The sequence below is a fragment of the Triturus cristatus genome, chromosome 10, assembly GCF_964204655.1.
Source record: "Triturus cristatus chromosome 10, aTriCri1.1, whole genome shotgun sequence".
NCBI lineage: Eukaryota > Metazoa > Chordata > Amphibia > Caudata > Salamandridae > Triturus > Triturus cristatus.
The window spans coordinates 447,972,509-448,000,235 of record NC_140593.1 but is presented as its reverse complement, the minus strand read 5'-3'; the positions used below and the strand labels follow the sequence as shown (position 1 = coordinate 448,000,235).

The window sequence follows — 27,727 nt, the reverse complement described above, 5'->3', positions numbered from 1 at the left end:
TAAGAACCAAACATGAAAGGGCAGAACTTCAGGAGCCCCCAATAAAACCAAGAACAGCAGCAAAGTCCGACATGCAAATCCCCCCCCTCCCATCCCACCGTATTTCCCAACGTCATTGCAGGGTTAGATGTTGGCTCGGTTCCTCCTGCATGTCCCCCTCATCTAGTGGTCAATGTCTCAATCAGGGAGCGATGTCTGAGGAATTGCCCAGGTGGCAGGCCCACCTCGTCGACCAGAGACTCGAACGTCATGAGGGTACCGTCCCTATAAAGGTTACCCAGGGTCTGAATGTCCACTTCGTGCCATTCCACCAGTGCAGGAGCGGTGAGCGCCCCCAGCCCGCTAGGGGAGCCCTCCAGTGGTATAGCCGGAGCATAGGGCACCTGGGTTCTAGTGAGGTAGAGACTGCGGCGGTAGCATTTATAGGCCACTACCATGAGAAGTGGTGTCGGCATTGAGGTCCTCGTTGCGGGGTGAAATAGCTTGATAATGTCAGCTAGAGAAAGGGGAGACGCCGTGGTTGCAGTGTCATCAAGGCCTCTGCCTGCCAGCCAGTGGGCTATCCATTGTAGTTGCGCTGCCAAATAATAATGCTCGAAGCACGGCGCAGCCAGACCTCCCTGGTCAGTGGGCAAGTACAGCTTGGGCAGAGCCATACTATGTCTTGCACTACCCCAGATGAAGTCACGGAGCCACTGCGTGAGTGTGACAAAGAAGAACGCCGGGACATATATCGGCAGATTGGCAAAGTAGTACAGGAGGCGGGGGAGGATCACCATCTTGGACAGGGCTACCCTGCCTGTGACCCTGAGTGGTAGTGTGGTCCAAAAACGCATCTGGGACTTTATCGCTGCTACTGCCCTACCTAGGTTTCCCTCAATGAGATCCGCCGGCTGACGGTATATCTGAATTCCCAAATATCGGAAAGTATCCGCTTTCCACTGCACACGCGCGCCATCCAGATCATAGCCCGGATCTGGGGTATCCCCGCCGAACGCATAAAGGCAAGACTTGGTAGTATTCACCCTGAGGCCTCAGAGAGCGGCGAAGTCCAGCAGCACGTGCTCTAGATTGACCGGGATATTACCCACGTCTCTAACGAACACCATAAGATCGTCTGCGTATAGTGACACCTGATGTGTCGCATCACCTAGGGGGATACCTTCTCCGAATGTCGCACGCAATGTCGCTGCTAGGGGCTCGATTGCTAGCGCGAACAGGAGTGGCGAAAGCGGGCACCCCTGTCTGGTATCTCTACAAATTGGAATCGCTGCAGAAATGTAGGGCCCAGTTTTCACCCTCACTGTGGGTCTCTGGTACAAGAGCGCAACCATCTGTAGAAATCCCGAGCCCAACTCGTAGCGCGACAGCACCGCCGCAAGATATTCCCATTCTAGACAATCAAAGGCTTTTTCAAGGTCCAGTATGAGACACCCCGCCCTGGGCCACCTTTGTACGCCATCCGATGCCACCCGAAAGAACCGCCGCAGGTTCAGTGAGGTACTGCGCTTAGGCACAAAACCGTTCTGGTCACTGTGTACCAGCTTAGGCACTACCGGCGCCAGGCGCTCCGCCAGCTCCTTGGCAAGTATTTTATAGTCCACGTTAAGCAGTGCCAGGGGCCGGTATGACCCCAGACTCGCGGAATTCCTGTTTGGCTTGAGCAGGGACACCAGGTAGTCCTCGCGCATCGAAGGGGGTAAGATGCACTCCTCGAGAGTTGCAGAGTAAAGGGCATGCAATTTTGGCACCCGATAAGCCTTATAATATTCAGAAGGGAGGCCATCCGGCCCCGGTGCCCTCCCAGTGGCCATGGATCCGATTGCCTCTCCGATTTCCTCGGGGTGGGGGGCCGTCGAGCGACTCTAGATATTCCCTGGAAGCTTTGGACAGACGGGCAGCGTTCAGGAATCTGTCCAGCTCGGGCCCGGAACAGTGTCCCGCAGAGCGGTACAGTTGCGCATAGTGGTCGGACAACACCTGATGTATCTCGCGCTGCGTGTATACCAGTGACCCCTCGGGCGTGCTTATGGCTCCAATTGGGGCGTGAGCATTTTCCTGCTTAAGCAACCAAGCCAGCAAGTGACCCGCCCTGTCGGCCTTGGCATGAGTACGTGCCGTGTGGGCCGCATAATTGTGGCAACGCAGGCGCTCCATGAGGTCTGCATGCTGCGCCCGGAGGCGAGCCAGGTGAGCGGAGTGGCGGCTCCCTCCGACTTCGTCCCGTTCATATTTGAGTAATTGCGATTCAATGCGGGTGAGCGACAATGCCAGATTTTTACGTATGTTCCACGTTGCACCAAGGCAGTGACCCTGTATGGCTGTTTTGTGGGCGTTCTGCCCGGAGCAACCCGATCCCAACGGACACAGTGCTGATTTCTTACTGTAGCGTGGCTTTGGTATCTTTTATAACTTCAAGTATTTTAGTTAACTGCTGCTACACTGGGTCTCCTTGGGGTTCCGGACCCCATCTCTGTAGACATTTCTGCGGGCCCGGCTTCTAGTTTTGCCCATTTCGCTCTGATTTCTGTCCAGCAAATTTGTAAAGTAGCCCCGGGCTTAAACTCCTACTTAGGCATCCTACGTTTCCTCTTTCTCCGCCATACCCCTTGCAGAGTCCCTTGCTGCCTTGACCTCTTTGAAATCTAGTTCCCCTCTAGATCCGTGTCCCGCCAAACTCATGGCCCACACAGCTCTAGTCATTAATCATCTGGTGAACCAGCTGATTAACACATCTTTGGGGTTGGCCTTGGTTCCTCCCACCTGGAAGCAGGCCATGCTGGTCCCTCTCATAAAAAAGCTGTCCATCTAGCTATCGTCCTATCTCGTCACTTCCGGGCGTGGCCAAAGTTTGTGAGAAACTGGTGAATAAACAACTGACCTCCTATATTGAACAGCAGGGTTTGCTGCACCCAGCTCAATCTGGATTCCGTGCTTCTTATAGCACTGAGTCTGCCTTGGTGGAAATTTCGGAGGCCATCTGGGAGACGTTAGATGCTGGGGGCAGGGCAGTTCTGGTCCTGTTGGACCCATCTACCATCATTCCTTGACGGTAGAACCCAGCAAGTTTGGTTCCCCCCTTTTGCATCTACTATCCAAGCTGTGCAAACAGGGGTTCCTCTGGGATCCATACTGAGCCCCTTGTTATTTAACCTGTATATGACCCCTCTAATCCAGCTAGCTGAGGATCTTTGGCGCTAAAGAAGTAGCCTACGCTGATGATACCCAGCTTTTATTCACCTGGAAAAAGCACGAGTCTGCTACAGCCCACGTCAGAACCTGCTTGTCTGCTGTGTTCAACTGGTTCACTTCGGCCCAGTTGAAATGCAATGAAGATAAAACAGAGATACTGTTTTTGTGGGAATTTCCTTTGTTGTTTTGGCATGACTGCTGGCCTGCTGATGCCCCTCGACCATCCCCTTCGGGTATCCCAGTGAAATATCAGGGGATCTGGTTTGACGAAAAACTTAGCTTTGTCAATCAGATCAGTAAATTGACAGGTACATGATTCGGCATTTTGAAGATGCTTAGAACATTTCTGCCCCTGTTGCCTCTCCCCGCCAAAGAAACAGTAGTCCGGGCCTTAGTCACCTCCCGTCTTGATTATGCCAATGCATTGTGTGTGGGTCTCCCTGGCTACCTTATGGATGAGTTGCAGGTGGTGCAGAACGCCGCTGTGCGGCTGCTGCTGGACTTACCCAAACACATTAGTGTGAGGCAACCTCTCCGGAACTTGCACTGGCTGTCGTTAAAAGCTAGGGTCTTGTTCAAGGCTTTAGTTACGGCCCATGCAGCACTGCATGAATACGGCCCGGCGTATCTGAGAAAACGCTTTTCGTTTTATGTTCCGGGCAGACTCTTATACTCTTCGAACACGTGCCTGGCCTCTGTACCAAAAATCCGTCTGAAAAGAAAGGGGGACAGCTCCTTGTCCTATTTGGCGGCTAAGTCGTGGAACTCTCTTCCCTTGGAGCTCCATAGCCTTCAAAATCCTACTCCGTTCAGGAAAAAACGAAAAACTTCCCTATTCAATTAAGCCTGTTTCCCTTCTGCTTCTATCCCTGTTCCACTGTTCTCGTTTTGCTGGGCTCGCGCCGGGACACTCTTCTGAGTAGCCGTGCGCATTACAAATCACCACTAACATAACATAATATAACAAGGATACGATTTGGAGTTAATCGATGAGGTCCCAGTGGGGAGCCCGGAGTTTCGTCTGGTGAGCTAGTGTACTCTCCGCTGGAACCCTACTAGATCACAAAGGCGCCCCCCTGGATAGCTGCGATCTATATTCTGAGACAGTCACTGGGTCCCGTGCTCTCCATGCCTCTTGTCACGCTATCTTGGCTGATGAGGGGTGAAACCCCGAAACCGGTACGAGGGTGCTTGTTTCCAGTCTAGGGAGATCCTGGCCTCGCAGTTCGGGCTGGGCTGTTCCCATTGGGCGCAGGGTCAAGACTGATTTGCATATGGCTATCTTCAAACTGGAATGGCATGGGAAGCAAAAAAAACAATGTATTTAGGTACAGATCTCTGTACTGGGGTGAATGTATGACCTTGTTCTGCATTCTGTCCATCAATTGTTCTTTTTGCACTGGTTCTCACGAACCATCCATATCACCATCAAGAAGTGACATCCATCAGGTAGTGTGTGTGTGCACTGTTGACCAGTCTTTTCCCCTCACCTGAGGTGCGGCTGTGTTTTGCCCTTGTAGTCCCGCTGCGCCTTCGCAATGTGATTCCATATATGGCTTCCGTGCTCGGAGTGAGTGGGTTTTATCTCTGATGGCCAGTGTTTCCCAATAAGTTCTTCCTGTCCCAGTCACTGGGACTCTGGAGTCACCAGGGCTTATCCGGGCCTCAACTTCTGCAGTTGGAGGTGAGTGTTCGGAATGCTACCTGTTCATCCGCAATATGGCTGCACCCCGCGACCAGAGTGCTGGGCCTCAGGCCAGGGCCCGGGTCTCGTCCAGCATCGGAGGTCTCTGCCCTGCAATTCAACGGGGTTCCTCTCCGAGGCCACCAGGGGGAACCCAGAGCCTTTCTTAGCTCTCAAACGAGTAGGTCTACCCCGGTTTCTGCCGGTCTAATTTCTGCTTTGGTCCCGTGGCCCCCGCAACCGGTTCCAATCAGATGGGCCTCGCCTCCGGTGTGGGCAGGAGTCTGGTTCTGCTCTCTCGCGGGTCGTCTCCTCTTCTGGACTCCGCCGCGGTGCTCTTCTCTCTGTACTTGGCCCTCACATCGTGGACTGCTACAGGACCGGGCCCGGCCCCTCCTTCTCTCAGGGCCTATATGGGCTCGTGCAGCACCCAGCTCTACCGCCACACCACATGTCCTGGTGTCACAAACAGGGTCTGCCCGGTTTCTTGGCTACAGCGGCTTGCAGGGCACAGGCTTCTGTGTGTTCCGCATCGCGCGGCCTTCTGCTTGGGGGGTCTGCAGGTCCGTTTGTTCAATGCGTCATCATAGCCGGTGACTGGCCCCGCTCGACGTTGCTCCCAGCTGCAGGACGGCTAAAGACCTTGTGTCTGTCTGTCTTTGCATGCAGCGGGGCCTGCTTCCCCAGGCGGGTGGTCTCAGCGCCATGATAGTCATAGCGCATGCTCGATTAGGCCGAATTAATGCCGGGCTGGCGCGGATTTGCAGGCTCATGCGTCTGCCATCTTCGACTGCTAAGCCATCCCTCCCTCCACCCCCAAACCGCCATCCCTCCCTCCACCCCCAAACCCCCATCCCTCCCTCCACCCCCAAACCCCCATGTATTCTTGACACTTGATACTGAGGCTGGAGCAGAAATATAGGCAGATCTTAGGGATGTTAATTATGAAAAGAAATATCTGATGTTAGATTGCAGGAAAAAGTTAGACTTACTATGGTTTTACAATAACCTGGTTCACAGTACAAAGCAACAACTGTGGTTTGAAGGTGATAAAGCCGATATTAGAATTTTTTCTCATAGGACGAACCAAGTTTTCTGTGATTGCAGATAAGTGGAATTATTCATGGACTGTCAGAGCTTCATTGAATGCAGGAAATATCACTGTAAGAGAACTTGCCGTGAGCAGAGTAGTTTGAAATTCAGGCCTATGCCATGATTATGCCCTTTCATAAGTCCCCTTTTCAATAGAGGTGATGCATTGTGCCCTGCAGAGAATAAAATAATCTGAAGCAAATGGCCAAAGCATTTTGTGAACTGCAACTAAATACACTTTTTGGGAGGGTCTCCTAGTAAGAAGCATAATGAGGTAGCAACATACCAATACTAACTTATCATGGGCTCGCTGCAGTAGCAAAACCTCCTATGCAAAGGGTCAGTGGCATAGGGCAGGAAAGGGTGCCATGAGAAGTGAGTGTCTTGTTTCAAGAGTGCCAGTTGATTCTGTTGGCACACATCAGGTGAACATTTATTTCTGACCTAGAGAGATCTGTGAAGCCCGCCCCTCTTAGACTACAACTTAATGGGATCTGCTGTCTGTGAATTTGGGCATTGTTCCGCATATATGGCTTCCTTTTCGGCCACTTGGTTCCTTCAGGTTTAGTCTAGAGTTGCCCTAGTCTGTTTCGAAACAACTAAGGGTCCTGAAACTTTTTATTTTTTGACTCTCTGAATGTACTCTCCCATCTCTTCCAATGTTTACACTTACTGTTCGCTGCTGGGTGTCCAAGCTTCATGGATTAATGAAGTGAATGGGGATCTGCAACATATAGCTTTTCAGATTTTATGACGAGTTGGATATCTTTTATGCTAAGCTGCAAGTTAATGTTGTGGATAAATGAAGTAGTCGTGGTGTATTTGGTGATTTGACGTGTGTAGTCATGCTGGATTGGCGTGCGTGTTCTCAAGATAGTAATTTTTCATTGTTAAACATGTTGGTTCAGTACTAATATTTGCACTTTATTTTTTTTATAGATGTGCTTGAGGGGTACAATGGTACAATATTTGCATATGGACAAACATCCTCTGGAAAAACTCATACTATGGAGGTAAATCTTAATTTTCACAGTTTTGGCAGTCATTTGTATTCTTGCCAGTTTCCCTCATAATCTTTCAATTTTATATTAATTTTAATAACCCTGTAGTAAAGTCTTTAAAGTTGCTGAACTAGTTGAGGTTCTAGACTTAGTCATTATTTTGTGCATAGAAGTTGTTTACTAAAGGAAGCAGAGCACTCTTTCTCACTATTAGTCTTTTCCCTTTTCTGGTGTTAGAGCACGTTCCAACACACAGTTGTATTGTTCTGCTGAGAATTTTATTTAGTGCCTCAGGTTACCCTCTTCAGAATTTTTTTTAATGATTATAACCAGCGTTACATGAACAAATTCCAACCAGGCAAAACATAGGGTATTCTCCTTTTAGAAAAGAAATGTACCACAGGTCATTTCTACAGCCTTCTGAAGTTGAGTAAACATGTTGTACTTTACTCTTCAGCTTGAAACTGTATGACATGCCTTCACGGCTTTCATATGAACCTGAATGTCCATGCTGTTGTTGATCATTTTGGATATCGAAGTTCAGCTCTATATAAGCCCAAGCAAATGTTCTGTTTGTTTCATTTTCATATGCTACTTTTTCTCGAGCCATATCACCTGGATCAATTGATATTTCCAGCCCCTTCCTTTTTGGGTTGTAAACACTTTTCCCAATTATTTATTGGACTCTTTGTGTACTGTTTTTTTTTTCATGTTTTTTAAATAAAAAATATGTACTGGGGCAATAATTGGCATTGCTTGGGAAAGTAACCATTTGTGCATAATAAGCTTGTGCACTGTAAATCTTTTGGGGGTTAACCTGCTGTGCATTATTTCGCCATCTAGTGGTTAGGTCCAGAGAACATTGAGGGAAACTGAAAAAATGCAGAGACTGAAAATTCAGGCCTTTCATGTGAGCTTCAACCACATTGGTTGGGGGTGCGGGGGGAGCTTTTATGAGATGTGAAAAATACCCCAGTCATATTTTGCCTGACGTGCCACCAGAAACGCGCTCAGAAGCACAAAACAAGATTTATAATCTGTAGCTACCCAGTGATTCTCGAAGAGTTCCTCCCTAGCACACGTATAGTAAGGAAGAAGGAGAGGTGGGCTCATTATATCATAATGAAGTCATAGCCCAAACAGGATTTCTTAAGGATATTATACTGTTGAGTGAAGAAGCAGCGCTGGGATAAAGTGAGGCAGTGAAAAGGGGGAGGGGAAGGGTAAAACATCATGAAGACCTACTTAGACATAGAAAAAGAAGAAGAGGTGCTGAAAAAGACATAGATCTGAAACGGATGAAAAATGCATGTCAGCAGTGCCTCGGGGTCACAGTGGGCTCAAGCCCAAACCATTTGACTTAAAGTTCTAAAACGCCTTTGACACCGAAACCGATGGTAAGGAAAAAAGGGACTATAAAGACAAAAGAGCCCCGCAGGTCGAAGATGCTGTTGGGGACAAACATTCAGACCTCGGACCTGACTCTGTGAGGGCATCAGAGTCGGAGGAAGGAAAAAGAGTGAGAAGGAGGAGTCTTCAGCCCCAAAAAGATATGCTTCATTTGGCAAAAGCAAATACTGTGTTTTGATGCTACTATTATGTCATTATGAAATGTTATGATTGTATAATTCGAAAAAGTGCATTTATCTTTCGTTACATATGTAAGAACATGACAATATGACTAAAAAGACATGTTCGAATTATAATTTTGTCCTTTTTCTTGTATGAAAGAGTTTATTTGGTTTATTTGATCAAGGGTCACCACCCGATTGGAACAGTGCGCAGTGCTCATGACCGGTTGGATCATGTAATTCTTCTGTTTGACTATGTACACTTGATTTGACAGCAAGTGTTGCACTGCTGCACCCGTGTTTTAACCGTGTATACACTGATTAACACATTTACATAGGAGTGCTCTTCCGCATATCTTTGTCCAGTGCTCACTATGCCATAGGACTCAAGCTACCTTCTACTGACAAGCCCAAAGTTGCTTGAAACCTCTCTGGATTTGTAGATGGTCCATTTTTGGAGGGGGCCTTGCCCAGACGTTTGGTACAAATTGTTGCTATGAGAAACACGGTTGGCACTGATTTGCATAGATTTGCATAAGGTTGGCCTTTGTATGGAGTGGTGTGGTGGATGAAATACGATGGACTGGCATGCTACCTGAGCTATTGCTAGTGGCTGAGATTAATTCAAGCATTCCAACCATCTCCTTGTTTTTTTTTAAACATACATGGACATGAATAATGGGAGGAGATGCAATGGCTCCAAGACTGGTATACATGAGCAAAAGCTATCAACAGAGAGAGTAAAACAATAGCTAACAGTTGTACGTACGAAATCGGCCTTGGATGCAGTGACCTGGCCAGCAGGCAGATGTGCATCAATGCCACCCTTAGGAGACATGCCTGGCTAAAGGTCCCTGGATTTAAACAGGGGGTGCAGGCATCCATAATTAGCATCCCTTTCACTGGTGCAAGTCTGTTCGGAGTGGCAGTGAATGACTCCCTCCGATGGATGAGAAAAACAAAGATGCTACAAAGTCAAAAGGAGCTATGCAGTTTACAGGATCCTTCAAAAGAGGAACTACCATTACCAGAAAGACCATTGGTGGGGAAGTTCACCCCACACCCAATAATCCCCAATTACACAACCTGCCACCAATGGGCACAGCTCAGGTTTGAAGACATGGTATCTTGTGACACTATATCAGCCCTTTCAGAGCAAGGCCTAAGATGAGCTAGTTCAGTTTCGTCTGCTTTGGTCTCCGTGCAAAATATTTTCCATTGTATCTCTATTCTCAATTTGATTCACTTAATACTTAACCATCTTCCCTCAGCTGTAGTTTCAATTTGTTCTGATAGCACAGTTTTATTCATAAATATCTTAATTTACATTCTGGTTTGCATTTCTGTAAATGCAGGAAAGTGCCCTTTTTGGGATGGTCACCCCCCTCCTCCCACTTTTTGCTTCAATGCCGGTGGTTATGCCTCTGAAAGCACTCTCATCCTGAAACTGATATGTGTAAATTGGCAACCCCAATTGACAAGGACTTTACTCCTTTGTAAGTCCCTAGTATATGTGGGTGGTAAAGGAGTCCCTAGGGCTCACAGCACTGTTTGTTGTGCCACTCTGAGTGACCCACGTAAACTACTGACGGCAGGTCTGACATTGCAAACTGCAGAAACAGTGTAAACGGGTCCATTTCGACTTTGCCTTCACTGTGTGCGGCAGAGTCAGTGCACTATTTTCAATATATGTCAGTCACCCCTAAGGAAGGTCTACTGAGCCCAACAGGCATAGTTAGTACCTTATATTGAAGGTGTGGACATGTAAGTGCAAACGTATACATCCTTATAGTGGCCTTTACCATTCAAGGCTACAATAAGTGAGAAGACGTTCCATCGCATTGTCTGGCACCTGAGGTCTGCAGCATGCCTTCTCACCCTTGGCACGAATATCGTATCAAGGGTGATGTGGCATGCACCCAGGTGACTGACTACCTTGGAGGGTGCCCCAGCTTCTCTGTGCTCTGGCTGCCAGCCTACGGCTGCTGCAGCCAAGACAGAATTCTGACTCCCTGCAAGGAATTGTGATCACTCCCAGGAGTCAGTAACAAAGGCCTGAGCAGGAAGGAGGTCACACCTCATCCCTTTCAGGATGGCTCATGAAGTTTTGCATTAAGGCAGTTTGCTTCAAAGGCTACTCTTCCTTGGATATGCATCTGGGCTGCCTCCCAGAGGAGGAAACGGCTCTCCCCCTGCCACAGGCCCATTTGCACTTTGACAGACGGGAAATTAGGTATGCAGGAGGCAACACCCCCAGGGTGGGCTGCCTGGTCTGTACAGCTAAGTAAGACCTGCCATTTTTAAAAATGGCAGGAATTGTGGTATCTAGGTAGAAAAGGTGACCTACGCTGCTCAGGCAAGTAGCCCATTGGCCACTTGCACCCACACCCCTAAAGCTCCTAAATCTAGGATTTAGGGGCCACCCCTGACACCAGAATCTCCGTTCTGAACCAACTTGTCAAAGAACACAAAGAGGAGACTTGAGTCTGCGACAACAGGACTTGCAAAATCATATAAGGGATAGTCTTCACCTGTAGTAACACTACTGGAACTGTCCTAGGCTAAAGCTCGGTATCCCCAGACAGAGGGACTCCTGTGAAAGCCAGAAGCAACTCCAGACTTTCCTGGACTAGTGGCACTAGTCCCCTGAAAACTGCATGTAAATCAATGCACCTGATCTGAAGAATTGCTGGCCTTCTGGCCCTCAGAAGGATTGCCCAAATCCAGATTGTCTAGTGCATTGTGGGAACTGTAGTCCTTCCCCTCCACGAAGTTTCATATCTGCAAAAGCTCAGGAGAAACTACATGGCATCACTTGCTATCCCAAACAAAACAAATTTATTTGAGGTGACCACTTAATCACTTATGGTGACATCAATTCAACAAAATTCATAAATCCATATATTTTCAAACCCAATTGTTGACACTACTTTATTTTCCTTTGCATTTTTTAAAATTGACAAAACATTACAACAAACCATTGACAGCATCACAAATATACACAACCAATTATGTTTTTATTTCAAAACGTTTTATTAAAGGTTTTTAATACTTAACAGATGGTTGGCAGATATTCACGAGTTGAGAAACATTCTGTACATAATATATTGTAACAGATGTAAGATGGAAAGTACATTTGATATTTCAAAATTAAGAGGGCTCAGCATTGTGGCACAGTCTCTGTTGTACAACCATGAGGATGAAAAGTAATAGAAAATAGAAAGAAAGTAGGAAAGATGGGAAGATAATAGAACAGAAAGCAGAAAGAGGAGGACTAGAAATAGGGGTGAATGCTCAACGTCTGTTTAAACACAAAACAAAATCATGGTCAATTTTGGCCTCTCCTACCACATTTTTCTCAAACGAATTAACAAATATATTGGTGGTTCTCTTAATCCTATTAGAGGTTTAAGAGGTAACTTAAAGGTAATATCTCGGGACACTTAGTAATTTATTTTTATCTCTTAATACAATTGTTACATGTGTTACATTGACAGGACTAAATCATTTAGAAAGACACAACTATTTTTTGCTTTCACAAAACCTCACAAGTGAAAGGCCATTTCTAAATCGGACATTGCAAGATGGATTGTTAAATGCATCCAAACATGCTCTGCTAAAGCTGAAAGAACTTTACATGTTCCGCTTAATGTTCACTGCACTTTTAAAAAATGAACTTCAATGGCCTTCCTAGGAAACTTACCTATAGCTGACATATGTAAAACAACTGCATGCTCTACCCCTCATACATTTGTAAAACATTAATTAGTAGATGTATTTGTCCATGTGGGACAAGCAGTCCTACAAACACTATTTCAAACAACTGTAACTCCCACAGGTTAACCACAGCTTACGGCGAAGAACTGCTTTATAGTCTATGCTCAGCATGTGTATCAACAGCCACAAATGCCTCAAACGGAAAATGTTACTTAAAGAGTAAGCATCTGTTCGTGGCTTGTGGTGCTGTAGATTCACATGCGACCATCCTCCTCCCTGGACACTTGTGTTTGTTACAGTTACTTTCATAATTACTTCACAAAGACTTCAGTAGCATGGACATTGCCTTATACTACTCTTTCCTCGTGTTCTACCCTCACCCGCCCGGTGGGAAAACAATCTAACAAAGGAGTCGATGACCATGTGCATTACCAGCAAGGGGAGGATTCACACTACCTCGTGACCTGAATAACGTCTTTGTAGAAAAACAACTTGCACATATCTGAAACCTACACTACATGTTGAACTTATGCTAAGCATATGAAATTACATCACTTCATGCCACAAACAGATGCTTACTGAGTAAGTAACATTTTCCTTCTCCATCTTGTCCTGCCTATGCCGTACTATCCAAACTAATTCTTTTTTGTCTTAACTTTATTTCCTACATTAGTTTCAACGAGAACTGTAGATAGCGGCCCTCTGACATGTGCAAAAGACTTGGTGAAGTGAAATTGTTTTATATATATATAATCTACTGGCGGTCGCCAGTAGATAGTTATAGTTAGGACCGAGTTCCCATAGGAAATCTGAAAATTCTATTTTGAATAACTTTGGCGCCGGTTGACTTATCTTCGTGAAATTTTCAAAACTAATGGGGCGCTCCGCTCAGCTCCTACCCTGAAAGTCTCGGGATGATTCGTCAAGCGGGGGCTGAGAAAAAAGGGGGGTCCCAAAACGCGTTTTCCCCATGCATTTTCCCATAGGACCATTAGTCGAAGGTACAGCCTGAACGGCTGAACAGAATTACTTGAAATTTGGCAAAGAGGTAGTCCTCAGGTCAGGCATGTGCCTTTTGCTTAAATGGTGTAAATCTGTTCAGTAGTTCATGAGAAAATCAAAAGTAAAATCACATATATATCTGGGCGGAGCCTAACCACACATCTCATCGTGAGATCTGATTGGCTGTCAGCACTTCATCCAAGAAGTGTTGGCAGCCATCTTGGGACCAATATACATGATAGCACCTCATTAAGAAGCATTGCAGTTAATAGAAGGTTTTAAGACTTTAGTTCCATTATAAATCATTTGTTGATGGTACCATACTCATTTTAGGAATTGTGGTGTGTTCTAAGGTGATTTTACCATGTGAAAAAGCCTTCTGCTGTGATATCATGAATCATGTTTGAGAGAAAACTATTTTCTCATGCTTTTCCCACAGAGGTTTGGAAGGTGATCTATAAGCTAAACTGAGAGCATATTTTCTGTAAATTCACATTATCTTTCTCAGTCATGTGAGAATGAAGTCTGACATTCTCAGTAAAACATGTACATCCAACAAGGGCAGACACTGTCAGTTGATTCCTTTGTGTTCTACTGCAGCTTCCCAGAGTGTTCTAAAGAACAACTAGAGCGCTAACAGTCCTACTTATGACAAACGTATGGCACACCTGAAGCCATCTTGATTGGAATAAAGTGGTAACTCTTAAAACATTTAATTTAAAAAGGAACAAAATGAGGGGGTTCATTTTGCCATAGAAAGTATGATTAGTGCTGCAGAAAGAAAAATTAGGGCACATTTTGAGTGGCAGTAGCTTTACTACAGTGATCTAATAAGCAACTAGAGTGCTAACATTCTGAATTTATGGCAAATTTGTGACACATCTGAATGCCTTCTTGATGGAATCAAAGTAAAAAACAAAGTATTTCCTACTGAGGAGACTGTAGTAAATGAGGAAATTAGGAAACATCATAACAAATAAATCTCCCAAGATGGCCACCAGAGAAAAAAGAGCCCAAATGTAGCCCAAATATCACCCAGATGTAGCCCAAGTATAGCCTAATGACAGAATGTCCCAGTGTTCTTAAGAACAACTAGAGCGCATACTGTCTTACTTTTGACAAAAGTATGGCACACCTGAAGCCATCTTGATTGGAATAAACTGGTAACACTTAAAACATTTAATTTAAAAAGGAACACAATGAGGGGGTTCATTTTGCCATAGAAATTATTAGTGCCGAAGAAAGAAAAATTAGGGCACATTTTGAGTGACTTCTCAAATCCTCTTCTATTTCATTAAAAAATTCTGATATGCAGACTGAAACATGCACTTTTAATACCAGCAGCAGACTTCCGTGGTGAGCAGTAGCTTTACTACAAGGATCTAATGAGCAACTAGAGTGCTAACATTCAGAATTTATGGCAAATGTGTGACATATCTGAATACCTTCTTGATGGAATCAAAGTAAAAAACTGAAAGCATTTCCTACTGAGGAGACTGCAGAAAATGAGGAAATTAGGAAACTTCATAACAAATAAATCTCCCAAGATGGCCACCAGACACAAAAGAGCCTAAATGCAGCACACATATCACCCAGATGTAGCCCACTTATTTTTTGTGTATTTGCAGTTTTATATAGTGCAGACCTGTCAGGTATTGGAATGCTTTACATGAGCATTGGTTACATCACACAAGATCAAATTAATTTTGGTTGTAGACATGGGGAGATTAAGTGATTTGACCACAATCACAGAATGTTGAGCTGAAGCAGAAACTCCAACCTGGTTTCCCAGTTGCAAAGTCTGCAGCTCTGGAAGTAACACCACATCCTCTCCCCAAGGTGCAACATTTAATCAAGTGGTCAACTGGATAAAAAAACATAAAGATTACAAATAATGTAAAAGTTCTTTGTCGCTATTTGAAAACTCAGAAAATATGTCCTCATTTTAGTTTTTTAGAGCACTAACCATAATTTGGATGCAAATAAGACCCTCTCATATATGTAATTTCTAAAGGAAATACTCTAGGTATTACAGTTTTGATTACATCAAGATGACGTCAGGCGTTCCACACTTTTGTAATATAGAATGTTAGCAATCTAGTTGTTCATTGGGATACTGTTGAGAGGCAGAGGCCAGGGGCACGGACTCTGAAAATTAAAGGCAGGTAGGAGAGTGCAGAGGCAACAATTTGACCACACTGGACAGGCAGGAAGGGCAGTGGCAGCACAACAGACTATGGAGGGAAGTGGAAAGGGGGGCAGGGGCAACAAACCAACAATACAGGACTGGCAAGAGAGGCTGTGGCAATATAATAGACCATTGTGGGCAGAAGGAAGAGGCAGTGGTAGTACAACCATACATGCCAACAGACCCGTTTCAGCCAGGAAGCGTCCAATGTTTTTAAGCTCAAATGGGCTTTATTTGATCTGTCTCCTGTCTACAATCTCCTCTTTTTCAATGTAACTCAAAGGGGAAAATCAATACCCCAGTTTTTTTTCAAAATCTCCCTCATACCAAGTTCAAAATGTTCGCAAGTATGGTACATTGAATCATGGTAGGCAGGAGGAATCGGGGTAGGGACATGGACTCGGATAACAGAGGACAGGAGGGACATGGAGAGGTGCACCAAACTGACCCTACAGGGCAGGCATCAGGGTTTGCAGCAGCACAATACACCACACAGCACATGCGGGACGGGAGTGCAGCACAACAATCCATAGAAAGCAATAGGGAGGGGACAGGACCATGGACAACAGAGAACAGATGGGAAAGAGGCAATGGTAGCTAGCTGACCATAATGGACAGACAGGAGAGAAAGCTGCAGCATAACAGACCATAAAGGGCAGGAGGGATGGATCAGGGGCATTACAATGGAACAAACAAGCCAGGAGGGAGGGAATAGGTTGTCTGCACATGGAAACAGAGGGCTGGGGGCAAGGTGGCAGGGCAGGAGCAGCAAGATGACCATGGAGGTCAGGCAGGATGGGCACTAGAAACAAGACACACCATGGAGAGCAACAATGAGACTATGGTGGCATACACACAGACCATGGAGGGAAGGTGGGAGGGGGTCAGGGGCAGCTAGCTGACCACACAGGGAAGGTGGGAGGGGCCATGGCAGCACAGAAGACCATGCATGGCAAGCGGGAGGGTTAGTGGCAGCACAAGGGCTATGATGGGCAAGAAGGAGGGTGCAGGGGCATGCACAAAGGACCATGGAGGATAGAAGGGAGGGTCAGGACCTGGGCACAGACCAGAGAGTTCAGGGGAAGGGGCCTCACAACAGATGCGCGGGGCAGGCAGGAGGAGCAGTTGCAGCACAACAGATCAGGGAGGGCAGAAGGGTGTGTCAGTAAAATGGACCATGGAGGACAGGAGGAAGGGGATAGGGGCATGGCATGTGGACAGGCAGGGTGGAGGTGGCAGGGACAGGTTACAGTCATCTGACAATGCTAGGCAGGTGGGAGGGGAGTGGCAGCTCAACAGAACACTCAGAGTAGATAGGAGTGGCAGGTCCATGGAACATAGTGGGCAAAAAGGATGGAGCAGGGGCATGCACAAAGACATCGGAGGGCAGGGGGAAGGAGAATAGGGGCAGCAAGCTAAGCACAGAGGCTAAGCAGGAGGTCAATGATGGGCCATAGAATTGGGCAATGGAGGGCAGGAGGAGTGGACTAGTACATCATGCTAAATGGAGGGCAGTGGCAGCACATCAGACCATGCATGGCAGGAGGGAGGAGGCTAGTCCATGGATTCAGACAACAGAAGATAGGGAGGAGGTGGATGGGGCAGCAAGCTTACTGTTAAGAGAATGTGGGTATTAGGCACTTTATTGTTTTTAAAATGTGTGTCTGTGCGAACTACTTAAAATATGAACAAGTATGCAGCATTCCGCACTGACCCTAGCGCCCGGGCCGCCTCTGCCCCCCTTCCCTGGGACCTTGCTCGGCTGCTCCTGGGGTTCGCGGCCTGCGCCGTCCGGTCTCCCTCTCCCCGGCCCTGAGTCGCCTGGCCGCATCTGCTGCCGCCCCACTGGCCGCCCGCGCTGCTTGGTCCGGGACTCGGACCCCCAGGGAGGCGCCCCCTGGTCTTTGGCGCGGAGAAGTCGCCTTGTAGCGGTGCGGCCGGTGCTGGTGCCCGGGTCTGGTGTGCCGCGTGGCCGGAGACTGCGAGGGACCGCTGCATCGCCCACGCTGCGGGCCGAAGAAGTGGCAGAGCCGTTCCTCCTCCTGGGCCGTCGTCGCAGCGCCTTGAAGCCGCCTTGTGGCCCCCTACCCGCGACTCGCAGTCTGGCCGTGTGAGGGCATGGGACGGAAGGACCCCAAGCAAAAGACTCTGCCCTTTTGAAAGGCTCCGCGATCAGCCGGCGGACCTTCGCCCGGACATGCTGGACCCTGCTGGGGGCCAGTCCTCTGGCCCGGCGGCTGTTGCTCCGTCCCCTGACTGGCTTCAAGAGATGCGTGCTGGATTCAGGGCCCTCGATGGACGCTTTGATGCCCTGAACAAAACGCTAGAAACGATGGGGGCGAAGATCCAGGCCCACGATCAGCGTTTGGTGGAGGCTGAGGCTCGAATATCGGCGGTGGAAGATGGCGCAGTGCAGGACACCAAGCGCTTAGATCGGCTGGAGCGCATACTAAAGGAAGTGGCCATCAAGAACGAGGACTTGGAATCGCGCAGTCGGCGCAATAACGTCCGAATCACTGGGGTTCCGGAATCCACGGCTACCGGCAGGCTGGATGTTTTTGTTGAGCAACTGTTGTCGGCCATTTTTGGGAGAGACTCCTTTACACCAGGCTTTGTGGTCGAGAGGGCGCACCGCTCACTGGGGCCGCGACCTAACCCGGGGCTCCCGCCTCGCCCTCTGATCGCCCGGATCATGAACTTCCGAGACCGGGACACGGCCCTGCGGCTGGCCAGGGAGAAGGGCGAGATCACCTGGCAGGGCTCGAGACTCTCGTTCTACCCTGATTTTACCGCCATGGTACAGGAGGCCAGGCGTAAATATGTTGGGGCGAAAGCGGCGCTCCGCAACCTAGGCCTCAAGTATGGTATGCTGTATCCGGCCCGGCTGAGGGTTGACATCGATGGCCGACCGTGGATATTTGACAATCCTACTGCGGTACAGGAGTTCTGCCGAACATATAAACCACGCAGGGGCCCTTCGGGGGGCGATGAGGATGGACACTCTCCTCCGCGCAGTGGTTCTGCGATTAGCCAGGACCTGTTTTCCGGCTCTGGGCCTGGCTGAGTCAGTGCCCGCATCCCAGCTTTAGACTTCTTTTTTCTGACTGTTTGCAATGGGGAAGTTCGAGACACTTTGTTATGTCCTTGCTTTTTCTGTGGGGATGGGTCGGCGGCGGGTCGTTGCCATTCCCCTTTGGTTGACACCGCCGGGAGCACTTTTGGCTTAAAATGCTTATTTTTTGTTTAATTGTATATCATTGGTATTGCTATTTGAAGCTTCGTTTTTCTTCCACAGGTTGGGGTTTGCCTCACGTTTGCGTGATGTGGCTGGGTGGGGGGAGGGGGGACGGGATGGGGAGTTTTGATATTCTTGACATGGCTGGTCAGATGGTAACTTTGCGGATACACGGAGACGCTTCTGCTTTCCTGCTCTCATTGCTAGTGGTATGGCAGCGACGGTACACATAGGCTTACATGAAGCCCCCCTTGGCCTTTCTCTCATGTCTTGGAACGTCAGAGGCCTGAACAATCAACGAAAATGCAACAGGGTCGACATTGCCTTTCTGCAAGAAACACATTTACACACCTCTGTTCCCGCGCGCTTTGCAGCTTCCTGGGGCGCCCATAGATACTTCTCCAATTTTAGCAATTACGCCCGAGGCACCGCGGTGCTGATTCACAAGAGAGTCCCGTTTCACTGCCAGCTGTTCCGGGGGGATCCGGAGGGACGCTACTGCATAGTACGAGGGGTGTTGATGGGTCATGCGGTCATCCTGGTATGTGTGTACGCCCCTAACACTGATTCCCCGGAATTTTTTCATGCGCTGGCTGGCCCAGCTTGCGACGCTTGAACCAGCGGGCCTCATTCTTGGCGGCGACTTTAACTTATTGCTGGATGCTGGTTTGGATAGCATGTCTGGGGCTGCTCCTTCCAAGCCTAGGGCGCGGCGCGCACTTTTGGAACTTTGTCACCAGTTCTCCCTAGTCGATATTTGGCGCAGGCGCAACCCGAACACCACTGACTACACACATTTCTCGGGGCAATACAACACTTGGACCAGAATTGACTATTGGCTGCTGTCCCCGGGCCTGTCCCCATGGTTTAGTGGGCTACTTACTCTCCCTAGAACGTACTCAGACCACTCCCCTGTGTCGCTCTGCTTGGATGTTCCGCGCCCCGAGGGTTTTGAGCGACAGTGGCGATTCCCTGGGAGAGCACTGCTGGACGACTTATTTGTCCACGAGATTTCCGAGGCGATAGAGGACTATTTCACGGTTAATGCAGGATCTGTAGACTCTCAGGCCGTGCTCTGGGAGGGGTTTAAGGCCTACATCAGGGGGATTTGCATAGCTAAGCACGCTGGGGTCCTGAAGGCGCTGCGCGCGACCATTAAGCAACTGGAGACGCAGCTAGAGTCGATTGATGCTGAAGCACAGCGTGAGCCGCTGGGGACGTGTCCGCTAGGCGGCTTCGCCTCCTGACTGACTTCCGGGAGGCGGCGGACAGAGAGATTCTGTATCTGGGGAAGTACCAGACGGCGCGTAGATATGGTGAGGGGGACAGGCCGGGACGCACACTGGCTCAGGCTTTGAGGCCTCCGTATGGTAAGTCCTTAATAGTTGAGGTGCGGGGCGTAGATGGTTCACTCCACACAACTCCCACAGAGATCAGAGACGAATTCCTGACCTACTTCTCCGAACTATACAAGACCAAGCTGGGGGAATCCCCAGCCTCTCGTGCGGCCTACTTGTCGGAGATCGCGCTTGTGTTCCTGGATAAGGGCATGCAGGAGTTCATGGCGGAGCCTATAACTGTGGCGGAGGTGCGCGGGGCGATTAAGGTGCTTCGCGGGTCCACAGCCCCCGGCCTCGATGGCTTCTCCGGGGATTTTTATAAGGCCTTTTCTGATCTGCTGGCGCCACAGCTGATAGAGGTGTATGCGGAGGCGCTGGAGCGCGGCTCCCTTCCGGCTACCCTTAGCGAAGCGGTAATAGTTCTACTTCCAAAACCAAACAAGGACCCGACGTTGTGTAGCTCCTATCGGCCCCTCTCCCTTTTAAACTTTGACTACAAGATCCTGGCAAAGATAGTGGCCAACAGGCTCTCTCAATTGATGGAATTTATCATTTCGCCCGTCCAATCGGGCTTCGTCCCGCGCCGCTCTACGTCTTTAAATCTGCGGACGCTTTTCACGGTCCTACATAGAATTAATCCGGCCACGCCTGCGGCGGCGGTCCTCCTGGATACCGAGAAGGCCTTCGACACCCTAGAATGGCCTTTCTTTCTCTCCGTCATGCAACGTATGGGCATGCCGGAGAACTTCCTTGCTACCACGCGGCTTTTGTATAGCCGCCCCACGGCCCGATTGCGTATCAATGGCACGCTGTCTTGTCCCTTCTCTTTAACGCGTGGTACGCGGCAGGGCTGTCCACTCTCACCGCTGCTGTTCATTTTCGCCATGGACCCCTTGATCCGACATTTCCAGGAGCGCCATCTCCACAGGGGTCTCCAGTTCCGGACGGGTCCCTTGCTTGCTTCCCTCTACGCAGATGACACTATACTGTATGTAAGAGAACCGCAGGTCAACCTAGCCCCCCGGATACGGGAGATCCTTCGTTTCGGCGCACACTCCGGGCTGGGCATCAACTGGCATAAGTCCGTAATCTTCCCATTAACCAGCAGCACCTCCCCATGGCAGTGCGAGTTCCCGTTGGAGTGGTGCTCTGACTCGGTTCGGTACCTGGGCATACAGATCCATCTAAACACGGGCGAACTCATCCGCCTCAACTATGGCCGCGCTTTGGATAGGCTGGAGACACAGGTGGAAGGATGGTTGAGGCTCCCGCTGTCCATGTCGGCCAGAATTGCAATCATAAAAATGATAGTTCTCCCTAGATTTTTATACCTCTTCAATAATATCCCTGTCCCTCTCACCCGGGCCTTTTTCTCCACGCTGCGATCCCAGCTGATCAGGCTGGTATGGGGCGGGAAGCACCCCCGGATCGGTTGGAAGACCCTCACGCTCCCTCATGATAGGGGCGGCCTCGGGGTACTGGATCTGTATTTGTACTATCTGGTTGCTCAATGTGCGCACGCCTATGCCTGGTACCACCCTGACGCTCGTATTCCGTTCCTGCGTCCCGAGGCGGATTTCGTTCTCCCGGGCCGTTTGGCGGCTGTGTTGCCAAAGGGGGTTGACCGGGACCCAGTTGATATTCAAACGGTGTCCACCACCAGCTGGGCGTGGCATCGCCTTACTCGCTATCTAGCCCAGCCTCTCCTCTACTCCTCTTCTCTTCCACTTCCCAACCCCGGGTTGCTGTCTGGTACGGGGGAGGCACTGGTTCAGCGTACTTTGACCAAGTTTCATCTTACTAAGATCGGAGACCTCTACCCTGGGGGCCACATATTTTCTGTCTCGGAGGAGGAGCGCTTCAGTGAGGCCACGTTCATGGACAAATTTGTCCTGCGCCGACTTTATTGTGCGGCTCGTTCAGACATTGCGGGATTCCCTCTCGAGCCAGCATCCTTCGAGCCCCTAACTCTCCTCATTGACAAAGACTCGGGTGCCCATATGGTTTCTAAGCTTTATAAGGCATGCGCAGCGCTGGTTCCATGTGAGGATGGCCGATTGAGAGCGGCTTGGGAGGCAGATTTGGGTAGGCCGATTACAGATGACCAATGGACCGCTTGTTGCAAAGTCACTAACGCGATATCACTCAATAGTCGACATAAGCTCCTCCATTATAAATTTCTTCGCCGCTGCTACATGACCCCTGCTAGGCTCCACGCCATTGACCCCGCGCGCCCACACACATGCTGGAAATGCGCTGCACCACACGCTGACTTTGCGCACCTGTCCTGGACATGCCCCAGACTGCAATCATACTGGACGCAGATACATGAGATCCTTGGCGTTATGTTGGGGCTCACGCTGGTTCCCACTCCGGAGGTTGCTTTATTGGGCTACACAGTAAATTTCCCCAAGAATGTCCGCAGGCTTGCCTCCCTGGGCCTGCTACTCGCCAAGCGGGAGGTGGCAAAACATTGGGGCGGTAGAACGGCCCCCACGGCCGGGACATGGCTCACATCTATGGCTTATTGCAGCACAAATAGCGAGATCTACGCCAGTCTCCTCCCTGCAGTGGCGCGTCCCAAAGATATCTGGGGCCCCTACAAGACCTATATCGCTACCCTCCCGAGCTCTTCCCCACCGCGAGCCAGTTCCGGAATAGTGCCTACGGGAGTAGGGTAGTTCTGGTATTCCTCCCTGTTGGGTATTGGGGGGCTGTACGCTCTCGAGGCGTGCTGCATTGGGGGAGTTGAGCCGAAGATGGGGGTGTCCGCTGAGCATGTTTGGTGTGTCCTGACTGCGTCCTTTCCCTTTAGTGGGCACGGGCGGATGAGACTGGTGGGCTCTAGTTGGGGGTCTTTCTATGGTCCGCTGCCCTGATGCTGAACTGCTTTTTGTATACGAGGGGGGAGTGTAATGTTGTATCTCCGTACTTGCTCTTAACTGTCTGCACAGCCGATATTTTCACATTATGTTTTTCAAAACTAAATAAAAATTAAAAAAAAACAAGTATGCAGCATAATCTCACTTTTATTCAGGAAGAAGAGGACGTTTGTGACTGTGACTCCGGGCTCACTTGCCAGAAACACCCCCTGACCCTCCGCCCCCATCGCAAAATGTAATGCCCGTGAAAAGGGTAGGTGGACGCAGTGTTATATAGATCATAGTCCTGAGAGCACGATTGAAAATGAAAACTAGATTTAGTATATGGTATAAACTATGCACCACAAAGTGTGATATAAGATGAACCGGGGCGTGAAATATAATATGCAATACATTGTGCGCAATGACAGATTCATTGGAGAGCGCGAGATAGCACAGGCACTAGCGTGTGCTATGCGATATGCGCCTTGGAGTGTAATATGCACAGGGCAGTGTTGTGTAACATAACTAGCCTCTAAAGTTGTAATATAAAATATGTGCTGGGGAGTGTAACGTTGCATATGCACTGTGACAAAGATATGGATCCCAGATTGTAATATGTATGGCATAGCGCTGTGCGTTATAACATACACATCGAGGATGGCACGTTAGATGGGGCAATATAACCCGTGCGAAGGCAAGTGTGGCATGACATATTCACTGGGTGGTGTTACAGTGCACATGGGCTAGAGAGTGTCATAGAATATGCACTAGCTGGTGAAATACAACACAGAGGTGTGAGGCAATCGGCGGGCACTGGTGGGTGTAACACAGCATTGGGCTCAGCCAGGAGCACGCTGTGACTCTCAAGTGAGGTTCGTCTCCTTTCCAGAGAGTAAAATAAAAAGTATTACACATCCGGCGGTGGATGTGTTTTTTATTAACCGTGAGGGGGGTTTCTTGCATAGTTTGGTCGAATTTTTGTCGAATCCCCTTTGAATGGCTTGGTGTGCGTGTATATTAAATGTGCCCGTCAATAGCTACCCACGTTCGTATGAATAAACGACAAGGGTGGCTACTTGGAGAGTACCCACCGGCGGGGGCGCCGGGATTAGGCACGGTAGGGCGTCAGACACGTAGAGCTTCACTAGCGGTGTAAATACATTCCGTGTGGATTCATTCTATGCATAGTCGCCTTTTAATGAATATCACGCAAATCGTCATGGTGATAGGTACATACGGTTTGTCCAGCATGTCCTAGGTGTTTCTATAAATATATATATTTTTTAAATAATAAAAAACAAAGGCCGGCCCCGGGGGATGGGGTCCCCGGAGCCATAACTGTCCTGAGGAGGGGGGCAACGCAGCCCCGTCCTAAAGAATTTAAATTAAAAAAAGGCCATGACCCGGGGGTTGGGGTCCCCGGGGCCGATTAAGGCCTTGGGAGGGCCAAATTTATTTTTTTCAACAAAAAAATTAGGGTGCAGGCCCTGGGGGATTGGGTCCACAGGGCCAGTAAATTAGAAAAAGAAGGGGGGCCACACAGCCCTCCTTCTTAAAAAAAAATAGAATAAAAGACCAGCATCGCGCTGGAGGCTACGCCCCCTCCTTGCAGCACTCTGCAAACGCGCTCCCTGGCCAGTTGTAAGTTGGGGAATTAATTCCCCTTCAATACTGAGGGTCCCTGAGGGCCAACTAGCCCATCCGGTATCTCCAGTGTGCGCCAGGGAGCTGCGTTGCAGACAGGTGTTCTGAGGCCACGCCCCTTTTTACACCTCTATGCAACGCAGCTCTGTGGCGCTTACTGGAGGTACCTAGTGGGCTAGTTTGACCCTAGGGACCCTTAGGATTCAAGGGGACTTAATCTCTCAACTTAGAATGGCCACAGGGCGCGTTTACACAGTGGTGAAGGGAGGGGACGGGGCCTGAGGTGACGTGTGCAAACATGCCCTGTGGCGCGTTTTAAGTTGGGGAAATAATTCCCTTTCAATCCTGAGGGACCCTGGGGACCAACTAGCCCACCAGGTGCTTCCAGTAAGTGCCACTGCTCTGCGTTGTAGAGAGGTGGTGCAGGCCGTGCCCCTTTTTACACCTCTCTGCAATGGCGCTTACTGGACGTACCTAGTGGGCTATTTTGCCCCTAGGGATCCTCAGGATTCAAGGGGACTTAATCTCCCAACTTAAAAAACGGCCACAGGGCATGTTTACACAGTGGGGAAGGAAGGGGACGGGGCCTGAGGTGACGTGTGCAAACACGCCCTATGGCGCGTTTTAAGTTGGGGAAATAATTCCCCTTCAATACTGAGGGCCCCGGGTTATAGTTAGCTGAACTAACTATACTAGTTTAAAACATATGTAGTTACTCGTAAAGACACTATTGACAGTCATTCACTCACTAACACACCCATACACACACTCATCCACCCATACAGTCCTGCACACATGCTGTCTTCAACACATACAAACAGTGAGTCACTCATTCATGCATCTATGCACTACGTAATACCCCCCACCGAACCATACATACTCTGACACTCATACTGATACTCAAAAAACAACTAATAACCTATATAGACACTCATGTAGCTACTCACCAACCCATGCAGCCACTTATACAGAAAGTGAGAGACTGATATAGATGTTTACATATTTAAACATTACTCACTAACCCATGTATTCACTAAGATACACTTAGTCAGTTATACAATCAATTTTTCGAAAACAAAATCATCCATTTACACTTGTATACCCATCTATTCTTCCATCGACCTTGAAATATACATATATAAATCATATTTAATTTTCAGAAAAACACACATTCACTGGATGATGTCATCAGTGATGTCACTGACCATGTCATGAGTGATGTAATATGTGACGTCATCAGCAGTGCATTGCGGGCACGCAAGTTATAGTTAGCTGAACTAACTATAATGGGGAAATTTCAATGGTTTTGTACGAGTGAAATGTCCAGCTAACTATAACGCCCCTGAAACCTATGGTTTTTTCAGTGAATATATATATATATATATATTCACTTACTTAAAAAAACATAGGTTTCACACATGTTATAGTTAGGAGGATATTTCACTCGTACAAAACCAATGAAATTCCCCCGTTATAGTTAGTGGAGATAACTATAACTCGCGCGGCCGCAATCCTCTGCTCATGACGTCACACATTACATCATTCATGACATGGTCAGTGGCATCACTCATGACATCACTGATGACATCATCCTTTTGATAGAGTGGCGGTCGCACGAGTTATAGTTATCTCAACTAACTATAACGGGGGAATTTCATTGGTTTTTTACGAGTGAAATATCCACCTAACTATAACATGTCTGAAACCTATGGTTTTTTAAGTGAATTTGCAAGGTTTTTTAAATGCTAATTCCTAACTATAACGTGTGTGAAACCTATGGTATTTTCAGTGAATTTGTATGTTTTTTTAAATGCTGAGTTATGTATGTATTATTATTTTTTATATATATTTATTTTTCAATAAACTACGTATTAAAAAATTATATTTTTTTTAATGGTTTTTCACTGTGCGTGCACGGTGCGCGCTCCCCTGCGATTTAAAAAATAAATAAAATTTAAATGTTTTTTTCTGCCTTCGGGGTCCTTCAGGGACCCCCTGACCAAGGCTAGGGGGTCAGGAACTCTCTACCCTGCCCACTTTTCACGTTCGCCACCTTCCTTTTCCACTCTCGCACTGAAAACAAACAAAATGGTGGCCGACACTTCCTGATCTCGACCGATTAGAACGTTGACTGACATGTAACAACCAATCAGAATTACGCTCGCGCACGTTAGGGTGCGCGCACGGTGAGCGGCTATAGATATGGATGTGCTTTTTAATGCAATTTTCTCTGGAACTACTGAACAGATTGACTCCATATATGCAAAAGGCTGAGGACTACCTCTCTGCCAAATTTCAAGCAATTCTGTTTAGCCGTTCGGGCTGTACCTTCGACTAAAGGTCCTATGGGAAAATGCATGGGGAAAATGCGTTTTGGGACCCCCCTTTTTTCTCGGCCCCCCCTTGACAAATCCCCCCCGAGACTTTCAGGGTAGGAGCTGAGCGGAGCGCCCCATTAGTTTTGAAAATTTCGCGAAGATTCGTCAACCGGCGCCAAAATTCTTCAAAATAGAATTTTCAGATTTCCTATGGAAACACGGTCCTAACTAGAACTATCTACTGGCGACCATGCATTATCATGCTTTTACTGCCTGTGGTACATGAAAAAAACCTTCGGCCAGTGCTAACGCCTTAATACTGCTATGTTCCTTTATCTATGTCTTTAACCTTATGTACTACTTGCACTCTGAGAATTTGTTGTCAAGAACTCTAGTCGAAAAAACTTGCTTTGAAACCCCTCTCCTTTCACATGGAGAAGACAAGGGGAGAGTGTGACACAAAAGCAAGAGAATGAAAAATGTAAGTAGTGTAATAAAGGCAAACTTAAATACACACACGAGTATTTCTTTATTTTGAGAATCCTCTCTGTAAAACAAAAACCAGCAACACAAGAGGGTTAGGTATTGTTGCTCGACCATGTGTGGTTCAGCAGATCTACACAGGCTCTATGTATGTTCAGGAATGTGCAAAAGGCAGTATGTATCAGTTTAAATCTTAGGTGGAGTGCCTAGAAAACTGAGCCAAATCTTTGATTGGTCAGTGCTGTCGGAGGAAGCAACATGAAACCGTAATCTCGATATCCCTTTCGAAACAGAGAAAATATTTTGGCTCTCCAAAATGGAGTGTGAAAGAGAATTGGGGCACCAGTATTGCAATAATGAAATAAACGTGCATATGCCATTTCTTACATGAAAGTA

General features: G+C 48.1%; 1 protein-coding gene across 2 annotated transcripts in view; it reads left to right on the top strand.

The window, feature by feature from the left end:
* Positions 1–27,727, top strand: part of KIF5B (kinesin family member 5B) — a 721,610-nt gene that overhangs the window by 142,243 nt on the left and 551,640 nt on the right. For both annotated transcript variants that reach the window (XM_085631849.1, XM_085631850.1), the window contains exon 3: positions 6,908–6,981. In XM_085631849.1, coding sequence (XP_085487975.1) covers positions 6,908–6,981 — 74 coding nt within the window. The remainder of the gene's footprint in view (positions 1–6,907; positions 6,982–27,727) is intronic.